General features: G+C 50.1%; 1 protein-coding gene across 4 annotated transcripts in view; it reads left to right on the forward strand.

The window, feature by feature from the left end:
• Window positions 1-114: 114 nt before the first annotated feature.
• Window positions 115-26,789, forward strand: part of NFASC (neurofascin) — a 175,868-nt gene continuing 149,193 nt past the window's right edge. For all 4 annotated transcript variants that reach the window (XM_040636508.1, XM_040636505.1, XM_040636506.1 and 1 more), the window contains exon 1: window positions 115-232. In XM_040636508.1, the coding sequence (XP_040492442.1) occupies window positions 126-232 (107 nt within the window). In that variant the 5' untranslated portion in view covers window positions 115-125. The remainder of the gene's footprint in view (window positions 233-26,789) is intronic.

Below are 26,789 nucleotides of genomic sequence, written 5' to 3' on the forward strand. Positions count from 1 at the left end.
CCCCCCCCGCCTCCTCCGCCCGGGTCCCCGCTCGGCGCGCGAAGGGAGGGGCGCGGGGGCGCGCACGCAGGATGGCGGGGGCGCGCCGGCCGCCCGGGGACGCGCACGGGCTGGTCTCTGCCCTAATGCGGCGGCTGGCGGCGAGAGGCGCTGCAGGGGACGCGGGGGAAGTGGCGGCGCCGGCGGCGGACAGCACCGACTGCGCCCAGGGCCGGAGCCCGCGCCCTCGGAGGTAGGCGAGCGCGGATACCGGAGAGATGGGGATGCGATAGAACGGGGGGTCATGGAAACCCATCTAGCGACACCCCCCTTGTTCCCGCCCTCCTTTGCCCGTCTCCATCCCCCGACCTGTCCCCATCCCCCTCTGACCACATCCCTGTCCCTTCTCCTCTCCACACCATCACCTGACCCGAATCCATCCTGTTCTGTGGATATCTGCACCCACCCCCATTCAGCTTCGACCCCTCTGCCCACCCCAACACCCTTTCTGTCTCATTGGCCGCATCCCCTCCCCCTTCCTGCATCCTCGACCTCTTCCCCTTGCCTTCTGTCCCTGCCTTATCCACAGCCCTGCCCTTATACCTGTTTACCTCCACACCCCACTTTGTATGACCCCATCTTTCCTACCCCTCACATCAACCCCTCTCCTTAGCCTCCCCTGTCCTCATCCCCACCTCGTACCCCCATCACTCTGGGGGCCTGTCTCTCCATCTGCTCCCTCAGTTTCTGTCCTCCTCAGGTCCCTCTGCACACCCTGTCCCAGCTCCTTCCCAGCTGCCTCTTGGTTTCCTCCTGCACCATAGTCCCTCTCAAGAACCCCATCTTCCCCTCCTTGGCTGTTAGCTGGCCTGCCACCCCATCACCTTTCCCATTTGCCCTTCCGGGTGCTCTGTGTAGCCACACGGTTTGTACTGAGTCTCCATCACCTGATATAGGGCCCTCCTTCCCTGCTTGGGGAGGCCTAGGGCCCTGAAGGCCTGGTGTACTCACGGTTACAAAATCCACTTATAACCCCTTTCTGCATGTTTGGTCCAATTTATGGCTTGGGGGTGAAGGATGCTGGGGGCTAGTAGGCCTCTTATGTTCCTCCTCGGCCACCCTCTTCCCCTAGCTGTTCAGGTTTGTTTCCTAGATGGACTGGGGGAGGGAGTGCTAAGCATAGGGAAACTAGGTTGGGCAAGAGGCAGGGTCCAAGGGACCAGCCGAGGACCTCTTCCTGGTCTTGTTCTGAGCCCTGGGATGCAAAGGCCTGGATGCCGAGCCCCACTGGAGGGTTGGAGAATTTTGGATTTTAGAGAGAATTCTTCCTCAGCCTCTAAGTCAGCACTTTGGCTTCAGGAGCTGTCATGAGTGTGGCCCATGGGCTGGGCTGAGAGAGGGCAGAGTGCTGAATCACCAAGACTCTGGTCCCCATGGCAGCCCCTCTCCTACCCTGAGCCAGGTTCTGCTCCTGATTCCTTCCTTGGCATTTGGCAGTGGACTGTGGGTGTGTTGGGCAGCGATGCCTCCTCCCTCTGTCTGGAGGAATGGATGACAGTGCCCCTTTCCAGCCTGTCTGTCTGCCTGGGATGAGGGCCTGGTGTATGTTATCTACCCTTGGAACTGTAATGAGCCCTGCTGGGGCCCAGTCAAAGCTCCGGCAAGGGCAGACTGCAGGCCTTTGAGACGTGGTTGGGCAGGAGTTGAATTGTTTGTATGGGGCCAGAGACTGGCAGGTTCAGAACCCACCGAACTTGAGATGTTAAGTAGGAGAAGCCCAGGGACAATGTGTGTGGTAAACGGAGGGTCCTGAGGACAGGGGCCATACCAGCTGTGGGAGTGGGGAGTAGGGAGAGGAAGGAAGGCAGAGACCTATCCTCCCCTCTGGTGTGGAGATGGTTGGATCTAGTGGAATTGCACGGCAGGGGGAATTGAAGGAAATTGGGGGGGGGGTGTCATTCTAACCTTTTGTTTTAACTGAGTTGGCACTTCTTTGTGTGTGTGTCGAGAAAACTGCTGGGTTTTCTTTTTTTCCTTTTTTTCTTTTTTTGAGTCGCACTTCTGAGGGATTAATAGCTTCCCCTTCGGATTCAGCTGAAAGTGTGTGTGTGTGTGTGTGTGTGTGTGTGTGTGTGTAGATAAAGAATGAGTGTAGCACAAATGAGGAAAGAGACTCATTCACATTTAACCCCAATAAATTGTGTTTGCTCCCTAGGACAGGGAATGGCAGCCCAATCCCTGTCTTGGGGACTACAGCTAAATCCCCAGGGCTTAAATTGGAGGTTAAGAGCACATTGCTGATGGGTTCTGTTCCATCTCCATAAGGGTCCCTCACTTTAGAAATCCAAGTGTTTGGACTCCAGCTCTTGTGCGACAACCCTGAAGGGGAGTTAGGCACTGCCTTGGGGGGGGGGATGTGTGCGCCGCCCAGGGGGATCGTTGTCCTCTGCTTTGTCACCTTTCTGAGCCCCCTCCCATCGTAGGGGGTGGGGCGGGAAGCTTCCCCAGGCATTTCCTGGCTCAGGGAGGAGGCAACACCTGGAGCTGTCCGTCAGAGCTGATTGGATTAAGGTTCTGACGTTGAAATGCTTGGCTGGGGCTGAGGTTACGTGGGGGATTCTGATAACAACGTACATATTCGCTGGTTTTGTGCCATGAATCTCACCCCACATCCCTTGTTTGGCATCGCAGAGGCTTCGCGGAGATAAACCGAGGCACACAGAAAGAGGAGCCGGCTCCCCGGAGAGCTGGAGCAGGATGTAGCGAGCTCCCTGTGGGCTGAAGCAGATCGGCTTCCGGGGCTGCTGCTTTCAGGGGTGCATTGAGGAGGTGGCTGCTATCTGGGGTGGGGGCAGTTCTGGCTGGGATATCTGAGGAGGAGGTGTGGAGGAGGGTCCCTTTTCTGCAGTGACCGAGGGACAGAATTCCAAGGCTCCTATCGCTCTGTGTGCATCTTCCCTCAGCACCACTGTCCTCCTAGCCCATCCAGGAGCTGGGATGTGAGGGTCATCACTTAGTCTTTAGAAAAAAGAAATCCTTGGGACACCAGGAGGGGGGAGGCCGAGAAGTTCAGTCCTTAGTCTGTTTGGCCTAGAGGACCGGGGTGGGGGGGGAGTGAGAAGAACTTAAGGCTGGCTACATACTTATTTATTTAGCAAATACAAATGAACCCCACAGTGTGCAGTGTGGGGATTGTAGAGATGAAGATTGAGACAGCGGCTGGTCTCTCAGAGCTCCCAGTGTCATGGAAAAGAGAGACAAGTAAACAGACAAATACCATAGATAAGCTTGAGGGAGAACATCTGGACAAGGATGTCGAAAGGCAGATCTTTCATTCCAGTATCAGCCCCCTCTCCTCTGGAACCATGAAGATGACTGGGTGATTCTATCCAGAGGCTAGGTCAGGGCTGGCCCTGAAGTTGGCTAAGGAAAATGATGGAAGAGAAGGTGAGATATAAGATATTACCAGATCCCTGGCTTGAGGGGGAAGAGAAATGTTCCTTGGACAGCTGAACCTCACTGGGAGCTGCTTTAGCCCGATGGGAGGAGGGCACCCAGAGGGAGCTCTGGGACAAGATCAAGGCTACTCAGCTCTCCCATTTCCATCTCCTAAGCCCTTGTATTTTAGGGGCAAATTGTGGTCTGGGTATGCTTAGAATGTTAGAGGGAGTCTGAGGAAAAGAACCGTGTGATGGGGAGTAGCAAGTGCATGCACAGGTGCACGCTCAGAATCAAGAGAAGTAGGAAAATCGCGAGCTCTGGCACGTGGGGAAGGGTATGGGAGTCCTGGGGAGGAAAGAGTCAGGTGGGAGTCATCAGAGAAGTCCAGATGGGGGAGGGGAGGTTTTTGAAGTTATACTCTTGAGCCCAGGTCACCGTGCACATCCATAGTTAAACTGGGAAAGAACGGAAGGAGAGAGACACTCAGTCTTATTTGTCCAAGGAACACCCTTCTTTCCCACACACTAAATTTAGTTCATTTCATTAGCGTGTCCTGAGTCTTTGAATATATCCCAGGAATTGTGTTAGGTGTCGGGTGTATGAGTGAGTTGGAGAGACAGAAGCAAAAACAAATTAAAATTCAGTACCAGCAATGCTATAACAGAGGTTGGATGAGTTCTTGGCATTGTAGGAACAGGGCAGAGGGGTCATGGTGGACAGTAAGACCTGGAGTGATTGTACTCCACTGTTTGGATAGACCCTGTTTTGGGCAGGGCAGCTTGATGTCAAACTTTTGAGCATTTACTCAAAATGCCCGGCTAGAGCCCATGCCAGGCTGCAAGGGCAGAGTTTGGATGCATATGGCCTGGTCCTTGGGACTGCGGGGGAGGGCTCTGGGAGCTAATGGCTATGCTGGCTGCTTGAGTGGGCACTTCCAAAGCTTTGCTGACCTGGAGCACCAGTCGGATTGTGCTAGCCAGCTGGAGAACTCTTGAGCCACTCTCCTTTCCTTAGATCTTGAGGCAGGCTGAGAAAAATACAAGTGTCCTACTGTAATAGTCATCATCAAAGATTGTTTGCTATGTGCTCGACACTCTACTATGTGCTTTACATGCATCATTTCATTTAATCCTACAAAAAGAAGGATTGTTAGGATTCTGGTTTTATAGATAAGGGAGTAGACTCAGAAAGGTGGTTCTTTAAGACTGTGGAACAGGTAAGCTGCAGAGCTAGAATTCAGACTTGTATTTGTTTGACATCGAAGTCCATGCACCTCTCCTATATATTATAGGAGAGGAAAAATAAAAACCTGGGATGTTTTATCCAGTAGCCCAAGGCTCTCTAGGAAAATCTGTTAGAAAGGCTCAGCGTGCACATTTGAGTATCTACTGTGTCCTTCTGAAGGATACAGAAACATGGTTCCTGCTTTCAAATGGAGGAAGTAAATGGAAACATATGACAACTCTTAGGAATCATACAAGACAGTATGTAATTAAGTCTTCAGACCCTGGAGAGAAGAACTTTAAAGGAAGGAGTGATCCCTCAGTATGGCTATTGGAGTCAGGGAGGTGATATGCATAGTAGAAACTACTCAGTCTTTGCGGTCAGACTTACATTCAAACCTTGGTTCTTCCATTTATGAGCTGAGGAGCTGCAGCTTCCCCGTCTGTAATGTGGGGATATCAGTATGAACCCTGCAGAGCTGTTATAAGGATTAAATGTGATAAGGCAGGGAAGGCCCCAGCAGAGCCCTGGCTGGCAATAAATACTCATCAAATGCTAGCTGCTCTTCACAGAGGAGGTGAGAATGGAGCTGAGCCCTGAAGGATTGGTAGAATTGGTAGAAAGGGAGAGTATTCTAGATGAGGGAACCCATCAGGTGTATAAATAAAAACCTGATGGGTTCAGGTTCTCTGGGAAAGAAGTGACCTGCCTCATCTAGCCTGCTCTCTCCAGGTCCTTGCAGGAAAGTCTTACAAGAAAAGGACATCACCACGAAAAGCATGAGGGGCTTCTGTTCTTACTTCTGGCCCCATCATTAACAGAGCTTAAATGTGTTTCTCTCTCTGTAAAACTGGAAGATTGCTCGAAGTCTCTTGTCCCAGAAGCTCATGTCTCTGGAATTTATGTCATTGATTAATTTCTTGTTCTGCCCTTCTTCTCCCAAATGTCATGCCTTGATAAAGTTAGAGTGCCTGGGGTACGGTGGGCTCATCCCCTCGGGCTGTTATCATCCCCTCCTCGCTCCTGCAGCTCCCTTCTCTGGGAAGCAGCTGCCTGAGCATCTGCCTTCCCCTCCTTCACCTGCTCCTCCTCGCTCTTCCCCTCCCAGGCTGGGCCAGCCCCTCCTGAAAGGCCTCCCTGGCAGCCCCTCTCCCCGTCATTATGATGCTAATCGTGTTGTTAATTTTTCTGAGATGCAGAAAGAAAGCCCCAATCTGTTCTAATGAATTTAATTAGAGAGGGGCTTGGAGGGCTTCAGAACCTCTTACCAGGATCACAATAAACAGAGTTAACGAGATAAACAGCCTGGGATCAGCAGCTCAGGGGTAGGAAGGGAGGATTTACCACTCAGTCCTAGGATGAGGAAAGTGTCCGGGGCACCCAGAGTTGGAGGAAGTCTGCATGAGCTGTTGTCCACCATGTGGGCTTCCTTTTGGCCCTTTCCACCGGCCCCACCCAGCCCCGTGTACAGGACTTCATACCTAGTTCTGCCCTTCAGTGCCAGATGCACCTCGGGAGAAGGTCCTGTCATTGTCATCATCATCACCAAATATCTGTTGAGCACCTGCTGTGTGCATAAGGGGTACTGCACCATCTTCTGGAAGCTCATGAGACCCCATCTCCTTTCTGAAGAGGAAGGAAGATATATGTTCAAATATAAGAAACATTGGCTAATTCCAGCCAGTAAATGCTAGAAAGTTGGCAGGAGATTATTTTGGGCTTAGGTGATCTGGAAAAGCCTCTTGCGAGAGAAAGTACTTGAGGTCTTGAGATACCAAAACTTGAACACTTAATAATCAGAACTCCTGGAGTAAGAGCAGGAATGGATGAATAAATGGTATGGCTTGGGTGGTAGGTGCTTGTAATTCAGTAGGGAGGGATGTGTCTGGGGCGGTTTATTGAGGTATAATTATAGAGGACCCTGAGTAACCTGGTTGTGCTGGAGTCTCCCTGCTTTCCGTCTCTGGAAACTCAGCATAGCCAGCTTGGGGAAGGGCCTAAAACAGGATGGTTTTTGTGCTGAGCTCACTGTCCTGGATAGTTTAGGCCAATGGGGGTGGACGGACCAGATGCTAAGTTTTGTTCTCTGATCTTGTGATTTTCTGGGATGCGAGTGAATGTCTGGCAGAGCAATTCCAAGGACTTTTCCCGGTGAGAGTTCCCTCCTTCTTTACTGATGCTGGCCAATTTGCCTTGGCAGTAGCATTTTTATGCAAGTATTCAGTGGAATCTTCCAGTTCCAGGGTCAGTGAGTTTCATAACTTGTCTCTTTATATTACTAAGAGTTCTCAGAGTGTGTGTATGTGCATGTGTGTCTGTGCTTGTGCGTGCGTGTTGCCTCTGTTAGTGAAATTATTCTGACTAGATTCTGATTCTAGTTTGATCTTTATTTGCAACACAACAGTTGTTAAACATTTGTGAGCCTTAATTTCTCCAGGTGCAAGGGAGGAAGAGTCATCCCTGTATCTTATTGTGCGTGGATCCATAAGCTGAATGCTTTGAGAATAGGATTTTAAACACAAGGAGGAATTATAACTAGGATTTTGACAAGAAGTATAATATTGAGCTGACATTTTAAGTCAGTTCTCTGTCCCCCTTGGAACTTCTACCTGTGAGACTAGCCAATGTTTTGTTTTGGGGCATCATCTTTGGTGATTTTGTTATTTTCCAGAGTCTGTCTGGGCTTATGCATCATTAGTGGTGAAGTTAACACTGCTGTCAGCTGTTGGTTGGCCTATTCGTGTGTGTTTATATGAGAGACACTGTTATAATACCCATTGTGTGGTGTTTTTCCACACAATGGTGGTGACATGTTCTTTATAAAGGAAAATGCCTTTGAGGCCACAGGCAATTTTCCTATGCTGACATAGGCAAGGACAGGGCAGAAACTAGATCTCTTTCTGATCATCCTCACACAATGAGTGGAATTGAAGGCTTTGGGACTCATCTTGGGAACTAAACCAGGGTTCTCTGACTGATCCAAGCCCTGGGCTATGCCTTGTGGGGTTTTTTAATATTATAAAATATATATAATATTTGTTGTACCTGCAGTCAGTGTTCAAAGGCTCTCCTATTTGCATGGCACACCTCTAGGTGGCTTCTTGTTTTGAGAGCATGTTTAATGTCATAGAATGTTAGAGATGGCCTAATCCAAGATCATTATTTTACTGGTCAAGAAACAGACTCAAAAGGGCTACATATTTTGCTTGTGGCTGCCTGGCTAGTTGCTGGCAGAGGTAGTTCTTCCACACACTGGACCACCAGGAACTTTAAAAACCACATATAAACCCAGTAATTGTGCAAAAGGATAAGTAATTAAGTCCCCTAAAGCATTATCTAAGCCAATAATGCTTTGGGATATCAGAGAAGAGAGGAAATGAATGTAGACTGAAGTCCTTTGGGAAAGTTTTGAAGAGAAGCAGGGGCTGGTTTGGGGGGCTCTAGGGATGGGTAGGATTTGAATAGGTAGAGGAAATGGGCCTTTCTGATGGGGTAAGGGAGCATAAAACCAAAGGTTTTCAGGAGGGAAGCTATGGTCGGGCATTGTACTGGCCAGGCTAGAGCACTGGAAGGTATAGCTGGAGGCTAGAGTGCAGAGAATCTTGACCCTGACTGAGTAGTTGGTGAGGAGCATGTGAAGCTTCTTGACTGAGCTTCCTCTGTGTTTGGGGTGGTGTTTGAGAGATAGTTCCTTCTGAAGGGGTGTTTAGGCAAAGGGGAATGCTGGAACTTTCTCTTGGGTGCTCACAGGGAACTTGCCGCTGTCCACGGTGCTGACCTGCCTCTGAAAGATTTTTCTCCCCAGTGATGCTGGGTTAGAAAGCAAAGCCAGAGAATGTTTAGAGCAACCCAAAGGGATCTAGAAAACAATTCTGGGTAGGACTAGGTGGTGCGTGGGCTTCCTGGCATCAGCCTAGTTTACAGCATCTGACTTTGCAGTCCTTGTAATGAAAGCAAAAGTATGGATTGGGGGAACTAGTAAATGGCCCTTTTAAGGAGAGACCACGTGTGTGGACATATGCATGCTAAAATGACCCAATTTGTAGCCTAGTAAATTTTGCCCAGAGTCTTTGTATTTACATGAGAATTTCAGGCCATTTCTTCTTTCATTGTGAAAATGCACTCCCTCTACTCAACATTTCAGAGTATCTAAAACCTCTCTGGGGGCACCTGGGTGACTCAGTCCATTGTGTCCGACTCTTGGTTTCTGCTCAGGTCCTATTCTCAGGGTTGTGAGATCGAGCTCTACATTGGGTTCATGCTTCCTCTCCCCCTCTGCTCCTCCCCCTGCTCACACTCTCTCTTTCTCTCCCTGAAATAAATAAATAAATAAATAAATAAATAAAATCTTAAAAAAACCAAAACTTCTCTAGCAAACATGGAGGGAGCAACAGAAGTTCCCAGAATACCCTACTCACTAGTTCAAAAGAAACATTTAACTGTCCAATAGAGCTTTCTGTGATGATAGAAATGTTCTATATCTGCAACTGTCCAACATGGTAGCACTAGGCATGTGTGGCTCTCAAGCACTTGAAATGTGGCTACCGTGAGAATTGAATTTTCAGTTTAATTGAATTTAATTTAAATAGCCATGTGTGGCTAGTGGCCACTGTATTGGACTGCATAGCTCTATAGTCAGAACCCTCCGTGTTTGCCACTTACCCTTGTTTATTGGTCTGTCATACCTAGACCTCTTTGACATAGAGCAAAGTGGACTTTTGAATAGGGGTGAGTTTGACACATTGCTGGGAAAGGCCCATTGCTGGAAGTCTGCTTCTGACTATGAGTTTTGGCCTGATTTTCTTATTGTCACCGTGAAAGCAACCATACGTGATGTACTGTGTTTTTCCTTTTCCTTTTTTTTTTTTAAGATTTAATTAATTTATTTATTTATTGACAGAGAGAGAGAGAGTGAGCGAGTGCAGAGCAGCAGGTAGAGGGAGAGGGAGAAGCAGGCTCCCCACTGAACAGAGAGCCCAATGTGGGTCTCCATCCTAGGACCCTGGGATCATGACCCAAGCTGAAGGCAGACGCTTAACTGACTGAGCCATCCAGGTGCCCCTGTGGTTTTCTTTTTAAGGACGGAGAGCATGCTCCTTGGATTCTGGCTGGGGCCCCAGGGACCTGAGCTAGGACTTTTTGGAGCCTTGAATGGGCAAGCAACGTAGTGTGTATGGCCCAGGAAATTTGGCTCTGGGGTGAGGGGGCAAACAGATGATGTCCTACTGTGTTGGGTGTTTGTGGGCATCTAGCAGAGAGAAGTTTCTGGTCTTGATCCATCTCGCCTTCTAACTCTAGGCATTTTCACATCCTGTTTATCTGGTAGAGTGGACATGATCCAGGATGAGGGGCATGGGGGAGTGGTAGAGGTACCCGAGGGAAAAAAATGCCAATCAGGGGCGCCTGGGTGGCTGAGTCAGTTAGGCATCTGCCTTTGGCTCAGGTCATGATCCCGGGCTCCTGAGATCGAGCCCCACGTCTGGCTCCCTGCTCAGCGGGGAGTCTGCTTCTCCCTCTCCCTCTGCAGCTCCCCCTGCTTGTGCTCTCTCTCTGTCAAATAAATAAATAAAAATTTTTAAAAAAACGCTAATCAGTAAGTAAGTAATAATAACCTGTCCAAAGACCAGAGTAAAAAATTTCCATTGTGTTGGCATATGCAGTATACATAGGTGTGCCTAGCCTTATCATAAACATGCTCGATTTCTGTGGGTCTCTGGTCTTAGGTTTGGCACATATAAATCTGATTTCCTAAACTGGAGTGCATGCTTTTTGAAGACGGGCCTAATAGTTTTCTTGTTTTCTCCCATAGAATCTCAATGTGCTGATAGTAATCCTTAATAAATGCCTGCTAGTGAGTAGCTCTTTGTTAGCCTGGAGCTATGGGTTTGACTCCTAGAAAATGTGTGCACATGAATACAAACAATATTTATTGAGCCCCTGCTGGGCGTCAGTCTCTGTACTTGGTACTGTGGGCAGTGACAAAGGAGGAGCAAGGATGGCTGCTCTCAGTCTAATGAGAGAGCAAAGGCAGGCACGTGTGGAAACAACACACACACAGGACGGATAGAAACAAAGACAGAAGTGGTAGCAGGGATACAGCACTGGGAGTGGGTTGCAGGATGCTGGCAGGGGCCAGATTTTGTGTGTGTCTCTGTCTGGCCTTCTCTCGAGGATTCCCTTCTTCCTGAGGCGTAGCTGGTACCAGCCACCTCCGTGCCTGCAGGGACAGTGCTGCCTTTATGGTTGGTCAGGCAGCTCGCTGTCTCACTGGGGCTGGGCTGAGGCGATGCTGTCCTGAGCTTGCCTCTCCCTTAAAGAGCACTCGGGAAGGGGGGAGAGGACTGTGTGGAAGGGGAAGAAACTCCCTTTTCTTCTGGTCACTGAAATGGTGACAGGGTTTAGCTCTCGAACTTTCTTCTAGGCACAGAAGGGGTTTGTTGGGATCCCAGCAGCTCTTGTACATGGAGCCCCATGATGCAGGCCCAGGTGCAGCTCTGGGGGAGACAGGAAAAGCAGAGCTTGGTGGCATGGCTCTCTACAGTCACCTGAGCCCCCTTGCTTTACCCTCTAGGAGTATGCACTGCCTGGCGGGGAGCAGGTGGGCTGTATCTCCCAGCTGGGGCTGGGGCAGGGGACTTCTCTTGTTGATCCACAGGCCGCAGCCTGCCTTTTCCCACCTTCTGTGTGCACACAAGTCACCTGGGATCTTGTTAAAGTGCACAGACGGAATGATTACGTCTGGATTGGGCCTGAATTTCTGCATTCCTTACCAGCCCCCCCGGGGATGCCAGTACTGCTGGTCAGCAAGCCACACTCTGATTGGCAGGGGCCTATATGTGGGTTGTCAACCTGGAAACATGCTGGTCTCACCTGGGGAGATTTTAAAATATGCAGATGCTGGGACCCACTCTAGAACCCAATAACATAATCTCTGAGAGTTGGGTCAAGGCACCAGAATGTTTTAAAAGCCCCCTCAATGATTCTGATACACATCCCAGGCTGAGAACCAGTGGTTCTCTGGATGGTTTTTCTCTTCCCTCCGATATGCTTTTGACCTGGCTATGCCTCCCTTACCCTGAGAGACTGTAAGTGCCTCCAGGGCACAGAATGTCTTATATCAGATTACCGGTCATGCCTCACAGTCATCCTCAGTCAGCTCAGCTGGTAACAGCCTGATGTGTCACGGTCTATCACTCTGGCCACTGCTCCCATGCATGTACCATCAGCCATGGGGGAGCGGAGAACGTGGCTGGCTTACAGCAGGCCAGGTCTGCTCTTGTCCGCGGGTCAGAGCGGACATCCAGTGCCTAAAACCATGCCTGGCACCTGGTAAACTTTCAGGAAGTCTGTATTGAGTGGATGATGACTCCAGTGTGGGGTGGCAGAACGGGCGCTGAAGACCAGATGAATTAGGGGGCCTAAAGGGAGTGGGACAAGTTATTTAACATTCCTAAGCTTTAATTTTCTCAGTTGTAAAGTGAGAATCATAACGCCTACCTGACAGGGCTATTTAAATAGAAAAGAATGTCAGAAAAGGGGCTCTGTAAGTGCTAGTGTTACGCAGACAAGAGATTGTGTAAGAATTTGTTTTTCAAAGTGCTGGGGCTGAGCTATAGGTATCGTTGCAAGTTCTTGTTCCAGGTCCCGCCGCACGTCTGCAGAACAGCAAGGGGCTCAGGGCGGTACCACGGACAGGTCGCCTACTCTGTGTCAAGGACTGTGCTAGCGTCTTGGCTTTTGTCATCTCACTGATTCAGAACAACCCTTGGACCGGGTGTTATGACCCTGATTACACTGAGAAAATGGGGGCTCAGAATGGGAACCAACTTTTCCAGAGTAGGACAGCTCCAAGTGGCAGAGCTGGGACTGGATCTCATTCCAGAGTCTCCTCATCCTGGCTCATTACCCAGCAGGCAGCTCTGGGTTCTAGCACGGGCTGATCGATGGTCCCTTGGTTAGAGAAGCTTTCTTGTCTGGGGGTCACTTGTTTTGAAGAGTGACATAAGACCCTGGCTATCACAGGAACGCCAGTCTTCCGTCAGGGAACATTAGAGTCCATGGCACCAGAGCCTTCTGGGTCTTGGCCAACGCTGCCCTGTAAGGCCACTGCCCAGAGTCTTCCTCAGGCCCTGAGGCAGAGGCTGTGACACCTTCCCCTACAGAAGAATCACCATCTGCCCCCATGGTCCCCTTCCAGCTTGACAGAGCCACTGACCCAGCTCTCGTCTGTTTTGCCTACCTAGGTTTCCCTTTCATTCTGGTCCGAGAAGAAAATGGAAACACAACAGGGAGCAATCCCATGAGCCTCTCCTCATCCACAGGTGTAACGTCAATGGGTTATTTTCATCGCCTGGTGCTAGTGTCCCCCTCCTCGGGTGAGGAGGGGGAAGGGCCCATCTCCTCCAACAGCCTCAGCACAGAGAGGAGGTCCCAGTGTCTGTTGTTCTCCTGTCCACCTCTCTGGCTTCAGCAATGCTGCTATGATAACAAGGACACATCCTGGCCAAAGTCAGTCTGGCTAAGTTGTTCAGAAAAGAGGGGAGAGGGCTGATTTGTGTGGTTTGACCGGTTAGAAGGATCTACCTGGTCCAGGTGCTTATGTGTGTATACCTGAGTTCTTTAACTCAGGGCCCTGTCAGGTGTCGGCTGAGATTAACTGAATCCACACTGAGAAAGAGAACTAGAGAGGAAACTCAAGTGACCTCACAGGCACTACAAATATATCCGCGGTGGGCTTTGGATATAAATATCTAACACTTCTCACTGAGATGTGACTAAGTCTCTGTTCGTATCTGGTCCACATTCATCCTCTTGCTGTGTTCTAATTTGGCTGATTTTTCTCTTATGTAATCCATGAAATTCTGTGTTGGGATATTCCTTTCCTGTATCAGGGCCAGGATTACAACATCTGGAACTTTCTTCGGCTTTATGAATTGTTCGGAGTTTACTTTTAAGTACAGAGGGTTTATCCATTGTGTTGCTTCAATATTTTCTCTGCTAAATCCCCATGTATTTTTTTTTTAAGCCATTTCGGCTTTTGTTCTCTCTCCTTTCTCTTTGAGTGTCCCTAGGGTTTTCTGGGTCTGAGAACTCTGCTTCCTGTCTGTAATTCTGCACTGTCAGCATGCTGCCTCTCCGGTAGGAATAAAGACTCCCAGTTAGGCCCAGGCTAAAAATGAATCCCGTCGCCTGGAAGACTGGCCTCCGTGACACCTTGCTGTAACACGGTGAAATACCCCATCCAGCTGCAGAGGTCTGGGGCCTTAGCGCTTTGTCTTTTCACTCCTGTGGATATGTGGCTATTCCAGCACCACCTGTCCTGAGTATCTTAGCAATCGGCATGAAGCCTACTGGGCTTCGGGGGCTGGAATGGATTTGACTGGCCCCCAGGCCTCTGACCCTTTTCCTTCTCCATCTGGCTGCCTTCAGCAGCGGGGCTGCTGATGCATTGCCATGCTGCACTGGCAGCTGGGGGCCCAGGTGAGATGGGCAGGTTAAGGGGGAGCTGAGGTTAAAGGAAATGTTGCAAAAGATTATGAATGGTGTGAGGCTGGGCCTGGCTGGAAGGTTCTGGAAGGCTGGTGGTATGAGAGTAGGGTTAGGTTCTGGGTCAGGCACTGGCCGCATTTTGAGTCTGATTGGGAAAACCCTCTCTGAATATATCACAGATTGTTTGTGTTCTTACACATTGAGAAATAAAGAGGGGGCTTTTAGATGGCACCCAAAAAAGTTGCATCTGGGGCTTCTGAGAGCAAGAATGCCTTGTTTCTCAGTGGACTGGTGACATCATCTGGGGTCTACCCAGATGCTGGCGTGTCAGGGACAGACCAAAACAGACCAAGGGCTGCTCAGAGATGGCTAAAGCTATTCTGCTGGCTTGGCGTGTGTTTGCTCCGGATCAGTTGTCAGCCTTCCCCCCCCACCCCCACCCCGCTTCCTTCCTCAGGTTTGTTTTTCCCAGTTCCCATTGTGGAAAGCCCAAGGGCATGCATCTGGTCTTGGAAGGGGAAAATAGCCCAAGAACAAGGGCTTGGGTTCCAATCTGGTTCTTCATTCACTAGTTGTATGACCTTTGGCAAATGACTTAAATCTCCCCTACTTTTCATCTGTAAATTGGGGAGTTAAGTGATACTTGCCCTGCATGGAGTTGTCAGGATGAAATTAGATAATGCTCATGAACCCCTTTGCACAGCACCTGCCAAGTAAAAAGTGGCCCATGAAAGTGAGCTCCTGATACTTCCCACCTCCCTTCCTTATAGTAGCTTCCTGCTCTGCCTTATTCCCTCACGACTTTGGTGAGCGATAGAAAATATTTTCGAACCTCAGCAAGGTGATCAGCTGGGTGCTAGGTACTGTGAGAGTTGCAGTGGGAAGAAGAGGCGGTCTCTTCTGGGACCCTAGTTGTACCTGGCCCTCTGGTTGACGAAGCGCGTCATGGTAAAGATAACTAACTACACAGAGTCATCAACGTTAGATGCAAAGGGCTGGTTCCCGCCACAGATCTCTTGCAGTTTAGCAGAGAGAGTTCATACAATCTGTGGTGACCTGGAAGACTTCAAGGAGGAGATCCACGGTGGACTCTTGAAAGATGGAGCCTCTGCTCTTTCTGTGCTCCAGCAAGCTCATTAGGGAGTGTCTCCAAAAGGGTGGGGCAAAGATTAAGAAGAAAGGGGCAGTCTGGTTATCCTCAAGACTGAATTTCCTCATTTCATGCTGTCCACACCCACAGGGAAAAAGGATAGCGGAGAGGAGGGGTGGCTTTTCTGAGGCTCAGAGATGGTGAGGAAGCCAACACAGGGTCAATCAGCAAAACAGAAATAGACGTGAGATGCACAGCTCACGACAGGGAATGAGAGTCCATTTCTCATAATAAACCATTTTGGTCCCCTTGTCTTGCTTCCTCTGACCTAACTGTATCCTTATCATACCCCTGGCCACACCAAGTTAATATATCACTTTTAGGCAATATATCATTTCCAGGTGAGGAACTCAAAGCACAGAGATCTGGGTGGCCAGTTGAGTAAGTGGCATAAATCAGAGCAGGGCCAAGCCTGGACATCCAGTTCCTGACTCTTGGCCTATGGATTCCTAGTCTAGCTCTCTCCTGGGCTTCTCCTGTGATTCAGGTCTCAGCTGGTGTCTAGCATAAGACAGCCCTGGATCTCTAGGGGGATGAATCGCAATCCACCCAACACAAGACCTCTTCCAGTTCAAGCAGCTCTGGTCCAGAATACCATGTGACCATCACTGCACCCTCCCAGCTCTGGCTGGGTTTCAAGTCCTGGTCTCAACAGCCACGGGACTTGGTGGCCAGGCCTGGGAAGAGCCCATTGTCTTCTTATCATCCCTGGTTGTGTGGCTGCTGGCTCGCTTGCTTGTTCATTTTCTATTTGTTTTGTGTAGGCTGCTGTAAGCCCTATATTCAGGCACAGCTGGGTAGCTGGCACCTGCTCAACCTTTGCCCCAGTCTGTTCTAGAATTCTCTATGGTACTGATGAAGACTGCTGGCTGTGTGTGTGTGTGTGTGTGCATGCGCGTAAGAGAAGAGGGGGAGAGGAAGGGAGGAAGGTATAAAGCTTCCTGAATAGTGAGAGACCTCTTTTCCAGTGGAGCTTGGTTCTGGGTTGAGACAACTAGGAGCCCCTGTGGTCTTCTTCTTGCAGATGTATGTAGATTGGCCGTGGTTATCAGCCTGATCAGCAGTGGGAGGACAGGAGGTGTGCTGTGTCCATAACCTCTCCCATCCCTGGTTATTGTCATAGCAGCAATAATAGTAATAAGGAGAGCGAGGTTAGAATAATGGCAGCTACCAGGTATTCAGAGCTTACTGTGTGCTAGGCAACGCGCTAAGGGCTTTTAGTAGATATCGTCTCACTTCACACTTCATTTATGATGTATTTTCAGTAGCCTTATTTTACAGGAGAGTGAAGCCCAGGTAACTTGAGTGGCTTTTTCCTGAGGTCTCTCAGCTACTAAACGGTGCAACTGGGGCTTCAGATCAGATCCATCCGATTCCAATCAGATTACATGTGATTGAGCTCTTAACCTCCGTGCTACCGTGAGTACTGAGGGACCCTTCCCAGCCATAAAGTCCACTGAAACTCCAGGTGGAGACTCTATTTCCTCCTGCTGGAGCAAGAGACACACAGGTCTGAGCAGCCGATAGATACCCTGGTTATGAGGAAGCCCTTAGCATCTCACGTCTGAGCCTGGGGAGGCGTTGGGGCTAGTTACGTCCAGTCCCCCATTTTGCGCAGGAGGAAGTGAAGCCGGAGGAAGGACTTCCCTCAAAGCTGTGCAGCACCCCAGTGGCAAAGCCAGGAGCAGAACCCAGCCTCCTAACTAGTAGCCAGAATTTTCTCACCATCTGTCTATTTGTAGAATGCCTTTGCTGCCCCACACCCCTCCACCCTCTTACCCAAGATGCCAGGAGGGAGTTGGAGACAGGAGAGGAAGGAGGGTCAGGCCGAATTCTTTTATTACCATGGGGCTGCTGACTTGCTTTGGGCTGGATAGGCTGGGGGGGGTGGGCGCGGGGTCCCAACTGACCCTTTCCCCAAGAGTCCACCAGCCTCCTTTCTCTTATGTCTCCTCACCCACTGGTGCTCTTGGGAAATGGGGGTTATAGAGGACTTGACTCCTTCCTGACACTCCCCACCCACTGTGACCCATTCTTTCTAGGAAATTCTGCAAACCCAGTAGGTTCTGAGTGACTCCTTCTGGCCCCATGTTGGATACCCCTCCATCTCCACTTGAAGGGGGCCACCTTCTATTTTTCTTTTTTCCCTATGAGCTGTAGGCATGGGGAGCAAGGAACAGTGGCAGTTGTCAGGTTTGTCTGTCTGTCCCTTTCTAAGGTGAAAGCTCACAGGATCTCCAGGGGCAGAGGAATTCAACTACACCAGTCACAGAATGCTGGTAAGAACATGAATTCAAAGACTGGGTGAAGGGCAGTGTGGGGACTCACCTTGGGCCCTGCCTTTATCTGCCCGTGAACCCTCTGGAAACAGAGATAATTTCCCCATTTCCCAGATGGACATACTGAGAGACTCAGAGGGAAAAATTCATTCTGGAGAATTCATCCTCTCCTTGCCACCCACTCTGTCCAGGAACTAACACTATCCTAGGTTGGCAGGGACTCAGTGAGTTGGAGGCAATGCCCTTTGTCATAACTTTTTAAATAATTTTTATTAAAGTAAAACACATAGCGAAGCACACAAATTCATACTTTTTATTTCTTAAACATTAGTTTTCTGGTTATAAAGGTAAAAGTTGTAAGATTTGGGGGAAAAAAGAAAAACCAACCACCCATAAACCAGAAATCCTGGTCACTTGGAAATGACAACCATTAAGATTTTATGTGTGTGTTTTCAGTTGGTCTTGTTCTGATTTGAGTGTTGTTGCTAACACTGGCTGTAGCGGACAGAGGGGATAAGACGGGGGTCACGGAGGGTCCTTTGCCGCTTCCCAGGTCATTTCCCTGCTGCCGGGCTATAGCCCAGCTTCTGATCCTTCACCTACAACTTAGAAACACTGTCGCTCTTGACCCCACAGCTAATAAGTCAAATAATCAGTGATAACACCACGCAGGCCATGATTTATTGAATAGCCTGCATTGTTCAAAATACAAAAGCTGGGTTTGACACGTGGGGATGAGAGTCCTGGAGTACCTGGGGGCAGGTAGGTCCCCAGGGAGACCAGTTGGCCTGGGGACATGCTGTGTGTTTGCACACATCTGAATTGGTGTCTGCCTCGGCCTGTTTCTTAGACTCCCATTCTGGGCCTCTGAACAAGGCTCAGAGGGCGGCAGCCACTGAGTGAGAGGATGGGGCCTTATCCCTGGGCTTGTCAGCCTCAACCATTTGTGTCCAAGCTTCCCCACTGAGGTCTGCCGGGCATGGAATGATTTGACGTTAAGCGCTCAGAGGAGTGTTTGGTGCCGAGAGTCAGCAAGTGCTCGCTGTGGCCATCGTCATGAAGATCCCCATCATCTCCTCACGCAGGCTGGGCTGGAAACTGTCAGAGCTGCAGGGGACCTGAAAGGCAGGCTAGTCCGTGATGCTTAGACGTTAACCTGCATCAGAGCTCCCTGAAGGGCTTGTCAGAACACAGGGGGGCCTCACTCTCACGGTTTCCGAGTCAGGTGGTCTGGGGTGCAACCAAGAAGATGCATTTCTCACAAATTTCCAGGTGGTGCTGCTCTTGCTGGGTGTCAGGGACCACACTTCAGAACCACTGAATCAACACTTTCATTTTTGCAGGTGGGGGATTGCTGTGGCCTGAATGTTTATGCCCCCCCCCCAAATGTATATGCCCAAGGTGATGGTATTAGAAGCTGGCCGTGGGGAGGTGAGTAGGTCATGCGATACAGGAGATAATTGCAATTATAAAGGAGCCCCTAGAGAGCCAGGTCACTGTTCCACGAAGTCAGGACACAGTGGGGAGTCAGCAGTCTGTAGCCCAGAAGAGGGCCCTGGCAGAACCCGCTCGTGCTGGCACCCTGAGCTTGGACTTCGAGCCTCCGGAACCATGAGAAGTAAATTTCTCTAGCTGACAAGCCGTGTAGTCTGGCATTTTGTGACAGCAGCCCAGACAGACTAAGACAGGGCCTGGGGAAAACAGTACTGGTCTTAGTACTATGTGGTTTCAGAGCTGGGATCGAACCCAGGTCTCCTGATTCCCGCCCAGCGCTTCAGACATACTGTCGATGTCCTGGTCACCTATTGCCTGGGCGCTGCCAGCAGCTGGGTGGTGAGGGACGGTTTTCCTGACAAGACAGAAACTGTCCCAGCTTTATGGAAAGGGGACAGGAGCTGGTGCTGCATGACTGGGGCAGTGGCGGTGCGGGGGTGGGGGGGAGGCACCAGGAGCACAAATCCTGACCCTACTATAATTTCATCCATTTATTCATCCAGTGAACATTTAGCATGTGTCTCCTGTGGGGAAGGAGCTGGGCCTGGCACTGGGCGGGGAAACCAGGCAAACAGGACACAGTCTGGGTGCTGGGGCCCTATTTCCCACCTTGTCCTTTTTGATCCCTTGACACTGCCTTACGCTCAAAAGGACTCTGGGTACACAGTGAGAGGAGAGCACTCAGTCAGGCCCCTGGGTACCAACCCTTGCTCCCTCTGATGTGCCAGGTGACCTCAGTGCGGTCTTCTGTCTAGGCCTCAATTTCTTCATAAGAAAATTCAGTGCAGGGGGCGCCTGGGTGGCTCAGTCGGTTAAGCGTCTTCCTTTGGCCAGGGTCCTGGGATCAAGCCCCACATCGGGCTCTTTGCTCAGCGGGAAGCCTGCTTCTCCCTCTGCCTGCTGCTCCCCCTGCTTGTGCGCTCCCTCTCTCTCTGACAAATAAATAAAATCTGAAAAAAAAAGAAAAAAAGGAAAAAAGAAAAATTCAGTGCAGTCCCAAGTAGGGTGATTATCAAATAAGACTCCTTTTCCAGCCTGTGATTCTAAAGCTCTGGGGGTTCTCCAAGGGCTAAAATGGCATCTGACTTCAGCTCCATTGATTAACACCTTTATTGTGTTTTCCCCTCCTTAATATGAAACAGATTGGGGCTGTCCTAGCGTGTGAGGTATGAGGACTTCCAGGAGATCGGGTGACATGTTATGTGCCAAACACTGCCCACTGACCGCAGGGCTGGTTTCAGTCTTTTGGTTGTAATTTGCTTTTCTTCTTCTCCATCTATTGTTTAGTTTATCCAAAATGAGCCATGAACGGAGATGAGAGACATATGGAACTTCATAGAGTTAACGAGGAGCACAATGGTAATAGTAATAATTCTGCCAAGTTGCCTGAACGTGATGGTTACCAGATTGTATTCATTGGACCAGAATTTTTATATAGCACATCAAGATGTTTCTAGTATTCAAAAAAGTGATCATTATACTTAAAGTGGGTTTTCATTCACTGGGAAGAAACGCCATCCACACCTGTAACAGAGAAGTGCACGGAAATCACTCTGAAAGTGTCTCTCTTTTAGAGAGAAAATTAAAAACTTCCAAAGTGCCAAGGATAAGAATTTCCAACTTCAGGGTGTGAGAGCAGCTTTTGAGTATTTTTATACCTTAACATTTGATTAAATTATTGTAATGGAATTGAGTCCCCAGGGCTGACGTGATACAATATGACATCTACAAGTGTGTTAACAAGTCACGCTGCTGCTTCTCTAGTTCACCTGAACTAAATTGGACAATACATGCCACTTGCCGGATGAGGGGGAAAGTTGAATTTGTGCACGTGCTAACCATCTTAAAGATTGTTTTAAAACTACACTTGATAAAAATTATAACAAGCTGACCTAAAATGGCATCTTTTTAAACTTAAAAACATGCAAAAATCACCAAATTATGTTAACATTTCTTTAGGGTGATCATAAGATAAAGGAATGAAAGCATTAGCAGGAACGATCTCTGAGAGCCCTTCTGGCTCTGCACACTGGGTTTCTAGAATGGTGCAGGGTCTGAAAACCATGATGAAGAACAGGAGAGTATATAATAGTTTGCCTGAGGGTAGGGGACACAGGGTATCCCCTTCCCCGCAGACTGTTGTTGGAAATGGGATGAGACATGTTCTTCGAAAAGTCCAGATGTCAGAACTACAATCAGAGCAGCTCTCTGTCCAATTTACCCAACAACTCTCTGTTAGACTCACCAGACTGTAGAGTAGGAAGGGACATTAGACATCCCCTGAGCTGTTAGAGCTGCCCCAAATAGAAAGGGAAGTAAGAAGCCCCCAAGGATGGAGTCCTGTGTCTTAGGGTGTGTTTAAGCAGAGGCTGTTGACCCAGTGGCTGGGGTGATGGCCTGCTCTGTTGGCCTCATGGCTGGAACCTGGCAGTGGGGCTCAGAAGCCAGTGCAGCTGGCACATGGGCAGGACCCCCTCCTCTCCTCTCCCACTAGCTTCAGTTTGTCTCTGCTAAAGGTCAGTCCGTGGATGGATGAATTTGCGGCCTGGTCCGAGGGCTCCTGGGAACACTGCTGTGGCCCCATGAGGACTCTCACCAGGCTTGTCTGCGGAGCTGGCTGGCGTGGCAGCGTAGTGTGGGGGAGGGGCAGCAACTTTGAAAGAGGCGCTGATGACCTAGTCTGGAGAAAAGGCCCTTGGACATGGGCTGGGCTCACACCTGTGGCCTCATCTCAGCCAAAGCCTCTTCTGTGCTGTCGGTGGGCGCTGTGTCTGTGCCTCTTCCTCGAAGCCTGGTTCGCTGCATTTACGACCACCTTGACAGATGGGAAGCAATGCTACAGAAAGCCCGAACCCCAGATAATCTACAACCGACATTTGGTTTAGGAGCGATCTATTGGACGTCATTTATTTTTACACAGATTAACCTTCCTCGTTTGCCTTTTGTTGAGGCTGAAAGCAAATGCTTTTATATACTTGGAGTCCACATCAGAAGTGGGTAGCCTAGAATGCGCTCAGGCTCAGAAGTAAGCTGTCCTCAGCCTGAACGTTTACTGCAGATAATCGATTGCTTTTAGTACCCCATAATCACATTAGCTTATATTTTTATGTTAATCCTTTTCAACTTTGGTCATTTCCTGTGTGTGTGTGTGTGTGTGTGTGTGTGTGTGTGTGTGTGTGGTCCCATTTACTCCATTTAGACTTGACTGGCCTCCCTGAGCCCCAGCAGAGAAGTTTCTGCATCTCTCTATAGCAGGGCTCAGTAACTGGCTCCTCTTGTTATTTCGGGGTGCATGAAGATGAAGCCAACTGAAGCATAGGGTGTATAACCCTGAGCCACTCCTTTGTCTTCTGTTCCCGTCTAGGGGAGACATTTGCTGTGTATACACGTGTCCTGCACACAGCTGTCCACACAGCCCATACCTCCTGGTTTGTGTCAAACCCGTGCCAGCTCCTCCATATTTCACTGACAAGTTGAGAGAAGTCTCTGATGCTCTTGGCTTGCCCACTTGGAGAGTGAGAAGGGGGAAGGGAATCCCCTGTGGGGAGGGTGTGAATGAGTTTCTCAGTGGGGCTTCTCAGGACTCGCCTTTCCTGCCTGCTACTCCCACCATTAGAGTCTGTTAGGCACACTCCTGGATTTCTGCTGGTTGGGGGAGCTCCCTCCCAAGCAATGGGAGAAGGGTTGGAGAGAGAGAGGCCGCAGGAGAACTGATTGGCTTCTTTTCTGCTCTTTCTTGCTTAAGGCTCCAGGCAAGCTTCCTCACTCTCTCAAACCTAGACTTGACCACGAGCATAATTTTGCAGCTAAATTGTTTACTGACGGCCGTTAGGCTGACCATTCCCTACTCCCACCCTCTAGCCTTTCTGTGTGACCTCCCCATAGACTCAGCAAGAGCCAGAATCCTTGAGAGTTTTCCCTCTTGTTCATTCTGCTCCTTGGGCCGGGGGCTCATCCAGGGGGCCTGTCAGTGGGGGCTTGCGTGTGGGTAGCCTTACCTTCTTCCTTTACCCCCACACCAGGCTCCTTCATTTTTGGCCCACACATCAGTAGGTGCCTGCCTGTCTTGGGGGGAAGGGGCCAGCTCTGCCAGTGGGAGCTTGGCTGAAATGCTAGAGCTGGTTGGGCTGCCGCCTCCCACCCTCCTGACCTGGGAAATCCTCTAAGCTGACCTAATTACCGGCAGGGCAGGACCGCATACTGATTCCCAGCAGATGTTGCCCTTTGAGGAGGGGTGGGGGGATCCTTGGACAGGTGGGTGCCTGCCACTCTGGGATTAACCCTCTGGTTGCTCCTCCTTAGGACAAGTGTCTGCTTTCACTTTGCCATCCTTCGGTGTTCTTCCAGGCCAGTCATCTCTCCCCTAGGGATGCATTCATCTCAGTGACCCAGGAGTCACAGTCCCAGTTTAGCACAGATCTGCCTGATCCAGGGCATTTCTGCTCCTCTTTCCTGGCCGGGGACCATCAGGAGATGGTGTGTTTAGCCAGAAGCCCTAATCTTTACTCCTCCAGGGTCCCCTCCCAGCCCCGGCTTGAGCAGGAGCCATTCAGCCCCCTGATGAGCCCTTGGTGAGAAGCAGTTTTCTGTCCAAGCCACGTGGGACCTCCCTGGGCTGCCAGCTGCTCTTCCAGAACCATGACCTTCAGAGCAGCTGGAGTCCTGGAGGGTGGTTTCATGGCACATCCATCCAGCTCATCGAACAGTCACGGAGCATGGGCTTTAACAGTCGTGTGTTCCGTTATCTCCTGCTTCACACTGGGCAGGGCTCTTTTACCTGCAAGGCCTCATCAGAGCTTCCTTACAGCACTGGGAGGACTCTGGCCGGGAGCCTGCATGAAGACCGCTGGGACTCAGGCTCAGTCAGTGAGTGAGGGATTGAGCCCGGATGTGCTCACCCCGCCTGACTCCAGCAATGTGCTTTTCCCTCTGTCCCAGCTCAGCGTTAGCACTTGGCAGATAAAGCATGTGATGAGACTGAGTCCCTTCCTCAGGTTGTTAACCTCAATGTGGAAGTAAGGTTTACACGTGTGAAAAAGGCTCAAGAATGCCATTCCACGCTCAGTCATGACTGAGTGTAACTGGGAACCGACGGATGGACAGCAGTGGGATGAGGATGGAGAAAGGCCATTATTGACTGGAATCCTTGGGGAAGGCTTTGTGGAAAAGGCAGGCTTTGAGGTGGGCCTTAAAAGATCGATATTTGGAGGGGCGTCTGGGTGGCTCAGTCTGTTAAGCATCTGCCTTTGGCTCAGGTCATGAACCCAGTGTCCTGGGATTGAGCCATTGAGCCCCGCATCGTGCTCCCTGCTCAGTGGGGAGTCTGCTTCTCCCTCTGCCCTCCACCCCGCTTGTGTTCTCTCTATCACTCTCGCTCTCTCTCAAATAAATAAATAAAATCTTTAAAAGATTGATATTTTAACACATGGAGAAAAAGGATAGAGGTCTTTAGGAATAAGGAGGCATAGGGAGGAGGACTGGGGAGGAGACCTCTAACCTCAGGGCTAGGGTCTCTGTTGAGTAGGGGGAGATGGAATGATACCTCATTGTGGAAGGTTGAATTCCAGGCTGAAAATCAAACCCAGTTATCCTCAAGAACTGGTAGGGAAGAGGCCAGGGCTGCTCTGAAGAGTACTTAGAAGAGAGACACAGTTCCAACCCAGCCTCGCTCTTGAGCACGGCCTCAACCTCACCCTCCAGCCTTTGCTGCCTGGGGCCCCAGCCGCCCTCCAGTGAAACCCCAAACCTCTGCTTGTTGAAATGACTGGCCACTCAGCAGATTTTGTGGGACACCCAGGGAGGTGGCTAAAATGGAAACCGTATAACTGGGACTGGCCATGATCAAATTTTAGGGAGGGAGAAGTAGAAGGAGAATATGTGTTCAGGACCATTTCTGTTGGGCCTTTCGTGTATGTTTGTCTTATTAACCTTCCCAAGGACACGATGAGGTAACTGTAATCGTTGTTCTCTGTTAGCGGTGGGGAGTCGAGGTGGGGAGAGCCACCACGAGCTGTTGTAGACAGAGCTTCACGGGGGAAGCTGGGCGTCAAGGACATCAGTGAGGGGTAGACAGGAAGGAGGGCGGTCCTGATGGGAATGGCCACAAAAAGTGCCAAGGAGAGATGCAGAAGGGTGTGTGTGTGTGTGTGTGTGTAAATAACTGTCAATCATGTGCAAAGGTAGAGAGACTGAAATGACCTCCCATACACCTAGAGCTTAACTTAAAAAAATAATTGAGGTGAAATTTGCATGACAATTTTAAAGAGAAGAGTTCAGTGACATTTGGTAGATTGACAACGTTGTGGGACCACCACCTCTCTCTAGTTTCAAAACTTGTTCATCACCCCAGAACACCCCATGTCCCCTTCCCCTAGCCCCTGGCGACCACTCCTCCGCCATGTGTGTGGATTTGAATGTTCTGGACATCTCATATGAAGGAAATCATACACTGTGGAGCCTTTTGAGTCTGACTCCTTTCACTGAGTTTTCACTAATCCATGTTGTAGCAGGTGTCGGGACTGTGTTCCTTTTTATGGCCGGATACTATTCCATTGTAGGGATAGACCACAATATGTCTCTCTTCATCACTGATGGACTTTTGGGTTCTTTCTACCTTTTTGGCTCTTGTGAATAGTGCTGCTATGAAACTGTGTGTGTGTGTGTGTGTGTGTGTGTGTGTGAGAGAGAGAGAGAGAGAGAGAGAGAGTGTGAGTGTGCTTATGTAAGTACTTGTTTTCAATCTTTTGCGTGCCTGCCTCGGCATGGAATTGAAGAGTCTGTGTTTAACTTGTGAGGAACTGCCCAGCCGTTTCCCCCACAGCTGCACCATTTTACATTCCCAGCTGTGATACACGAGGGTTCCCGTTTCTCCACATCCTCCCCCAGTGCTTATTGCGTGACTTACATGATGTCCCCTCACAGTTTTATGTACTGGACTGTGGATCGCGGGTGCTCTGTCTTTCTCAGAACAGGCCCTGACGTGCACCCACTTTGGGCCAGGGGCCTTGGCTGCTTCTAGCTCTTCTCATCCCATGTCTCACACGGGTCCTGCCTTCATTCAGCTGTGGGTTCTCTTAGGGTAGGGCGTGGACCCCGAGGAGTGGGATGAGTGCGCTGTGGTCATCCTGAGCGGAGGAACCCAGGACTGCAGTTTCCCACACCACCTGCTCCTGACTCCCCAGCTCCAGGCCTGCTGGCTGCTTTCTGGCTGAGCCATCCTGCCTCTCACGTGCCCTGCCCACCAGCCCCAGGCCCCTGAAGCCCATTGTGTGAACACCAGTGACCTCACAGTTCTCTGGCCCTGCTGCTGAGATGACGTGTTCGGTCTGTTTGGGCACCCAGAACGGCAGCTGGCTTTAAGAGGGTCTTCCTTGGGGGGTGTATTCATTAGACGGCTCGGCCGCGTAACAAAGGACCACAGACTGGGGGGCTTCAACAAACAGACATTTACTTCCTCCCAGTTCTGGAGGCTGGAAGTCCCAAGATCAAAGTGTCAGCAGGGTTGGCTTCTTCTGAAGCTTCTATCCTTGGCTTGTAGATGGTCGTCTTACCCGGTGTCCTCACAAGGTCTCCCTCTGTACACATCTCTGTCCGAATCTCTCCTCATCAGGACACCAGGGATATCGGATTCGGGCCAACCCTAATGACCTCACTTACCTTAATTATCTCTCTAAAATACCCCGTCTCCCAACTCAGTCACATTCTGAGGACTTCAGCGGGGGGGGGGGGGGGGG

Source organism: Ursus maritimus, unplaced genomic scaffold (genome assembly GCF_017311325.1).
Source record: "Ursus maritimus isolate PB19 unplaced genomic scaffold, ASM1731132v1 scaffold_2, whole genome shotgun sequence".
Taxonomy (NCBI): Eukaryota; Metazoa; Chordata; class Mammalia; order Carnivora; family Ursidae; genus Ursus; species Ursus maritimus.